Source organism: Alosa alosa, chromosome 1 (assembly GCF_017589495.1).
Source record: "Alosa alosa isolate M-15738 ecotype Scorff River chromosome 1, AALO_Geno_1.1, whole genome shotgun sequence".
In the NCBI taxonomy this organism is placed as follows: domain Eukaryota; kingdom Metazoa; phylum Chordata; class Actinopteri; order Clupeiformes; family Clupeidae; genus Alosa; species Alosa alosa.
In genome coordinates this window covers 9,101,424-9,103,923 of record NC_063189.1, presented here as the reverse complement: position 1 = coordinate 9,103,923, position 2,500 = coordinate 9,101,424, and the positions used below count along the sequence as shown (strand labels likewise).

Sequence of the window (2,500 nt, the reverse complement as noted above, 5' to 3'; positions counted from 1 at the left end):
TTGCCAAGTAGGTGTCACGTCAGCGTTTACTGTAAAACGTCTAAAACACTACTGGACTCTGGTCACATGTGTGTACTTCTTTGATATTTTTATGGATAAGGATATAGCAGTGCAGAAATAATAGCAGTACAACGTCAAAACACACATGGGAACAGCGAAAGTGTTGCTAATTGGCATTGATTTTTCATGAGCAGAAGCTCTCTTGAGAGCCTGGCCGTCTCTGAGACTTGTCACAGAATAATGACACTCCTCTCATTTGTTCCCCCTTCTTTCTCTCACTCCCCCTCTCTGCTCTCGCCTTGCAGTGCGCAGCAGCGGAGTAGCCAGGCTAGCAACAAGAGCTCCGCAGGCAACCAGGTAAATGAGGCATGTCGTTTTGAGTTCTTGTGCGTTAGCACTAGTCCAGTGGTAGAAAAGTACATGTGTTTCTGTGTTGGTTGAATGCGTTGAAGGCCTAAGGACAGAGTGACTTTTGAAAGTTGGCCGAATCGACAGAATTAGGCATGGTTAGATCAGCAGGGATCAGGTTAGCGTTTGCTTTTATTCGGATTAAGGGTGAGATTGGGAGTTTAAAATCTGTTTGCTTAGCCAACTCTGCCCCTTTTTTTCCATGGGAGCTCATTTATTTTGCCAGTGTCTAAACTACATACTCGCCAGCAGATCTGTCAGATCAGTCAGATCTGTTTTTGTCATCATGTATATGATGTCCTTGTGGTATATATTTTATACCACATGCACCCATGTTATTATTTGATTTTTTTTTTTATTTGAATTATTTCTCATTTCTTTGAGGCATGTTTAATACATTCTGAATGTACATTTGAATTCTGTTATTCTCTGTGTTTTCATTTTTTGGCTTTAATCCATCTTCTCTAGTTTGATTTACAGTCTTTTTTCATTGAGATGGTGGAAGTTCTTTTGTTCTTTATTTTGTTGACGTCGGCTCAGCCCAGGCTGTGTTCAGATGTCTTTGTAAACATCCCTCTGTGTGTCACCACGCTGCCCGCATGCATGCCATCCACAACCTGTCTGATCAGCTTTCCTTCTCCACCAGCCCGGCATGGGCACCCAGGTAAGTGTGCAGGCAGCCAGGACATCCTGGGCCGCTCCCTCGCTCACTCCCACACCCACAAATGCTGGAGAATGTGTCGATGCGCCCTCTAGTGGTCAATTTAGGATGCTGCATAGTTTTTCAGTTGATGAGAGAATCCTCTCCTGACAGAACCTTTGTCATGCCCCTGTGTGTGTTTAATTTATAGAGCTGTTGTGTTTTTAGAATGTTGTCCCATGTCCACTGGTTGAAGCTGTGTTAGCTGGCACAAGTGGTTTTAGTTTTGGACATTTACAGTTGCGTGCGTGCATCACTATTAAGATTATTACTTTTTCACAATCCTATTGTTTGGGATTAGCCTTAGATGTACCACATGCTATGAGGTCAATTTTGAGGGGGGAAAAATCTTGTTAACATGGTTCTCCATGTTAATATGGCCGCAGCATCCTACCCTAGAGTCCTCTCCCTAGTGTGCATCCAGCTGTACAGCTGTTAGGTCACACTCCAGTTGACCTGCTGGTGTTCCCCAAGCTGTAATACCCACTTGTGCTCTCTGTGAATGTTAGCCAGCTGATACTGCCAGCTGTTTTAATCCCTTCCTCCCTCCTCTCCTCTTCCATCCTCTCCCCTCTCGTCTCTCTCTCTGCTGTCCTGGGTTTAGGCCTCTTCTCCGCCTGCCTCTGGCATCATTGTAAGGCTCTGAGTGACTAGTTCTTATTAGAGGCACTTAAGAGGTTGCTCTCCTTTAGACGTGTACCGTGTTTGTTTGTGAAATGGTCTTCTTTTTGAAATGCAAAAGATTCACTTCAGATGACAGACACACAGTGAGCCTCTTGTGTGTTCGGGGTCACGTAGGACACCATCACGAGTGCTAGTCACGGGCGCACCTTACCACCAGGGTTTGACTGACAGCTGATAAGCCACTGAACACTTTCTAACCATCATGACTCACAACTCACACTGACACCACCCATCGCTGCAGTGTTGATATTTTGATGGGTGAACCTCACCTTTGCACAAAGCTTTAAGTATCACACGTTTTAGTAAAACATTGTGATTCTTTTGTAACTTTTTAACCCCTCACAAATTCAAGCACACAGTTTCCTGTTTTGGTTTATTTGGTTTTGGTACATTTTGGTTTATTTTGCACAGACTAACCTGCATTGCGTGGAATGGAAGCAAGAGGATGTGTGTATGATGCCTGTGGTGATGTGCACTCATGTGTGTTTCTCAAGAAAGGAGCCCGACCAAAAGGGCTTAAGCCCCGGACACTGGCACGCTCGACCCTTGAACTTTGACCTCTCACTCTGTGCCCCCTCCACAGGTAATTCGGAAGGGCTGGCTGACCATCAACAACATCAGCATTATCAAGGGCGGTGCCAAGGAGTACTGGTTCGTGCTGACGGCGGAGACTCTCTCTTGGTTCAAGGATGACGAGGTGAGATGCTA

General features: G+C 45.2%; 1 protein-coding gene across 3 annotated transcripts in view; it reads left to right on the top strand.

Annotated features, from left to right (window-relative positions):
• Positions 1-2,500, top strand: part of dnm3b (dynamin 3b) — a 20,276-nt gene that overhangs the window by 6,122 nt on the left and 11,654 nt on the right. For 2 of the 3 annotated variants that reach the window (XM_048242468.1, XM_048242476.1), the window contains exons 13-15: positions 1-7; positions 306-357; positions 2,376-2,489. The exon at positions 1-7 is cut by the window's left edge and continues 64 nt beyond it. In XM_048242468.1, coding sequence (XP_048098425.1) covers positions 1-7; positions 306-357; positions 2,376-2,489 — 173 coding nt within the window. Of the gene's footprint in view, positions 8-305; positions 358-1,054; positions 1,073-2,375; positions 2,490-2,500 lie in introns of all 3 variants that reach the window. The other variant, XM_048242460.1, reaches the window with a different exon arrangement.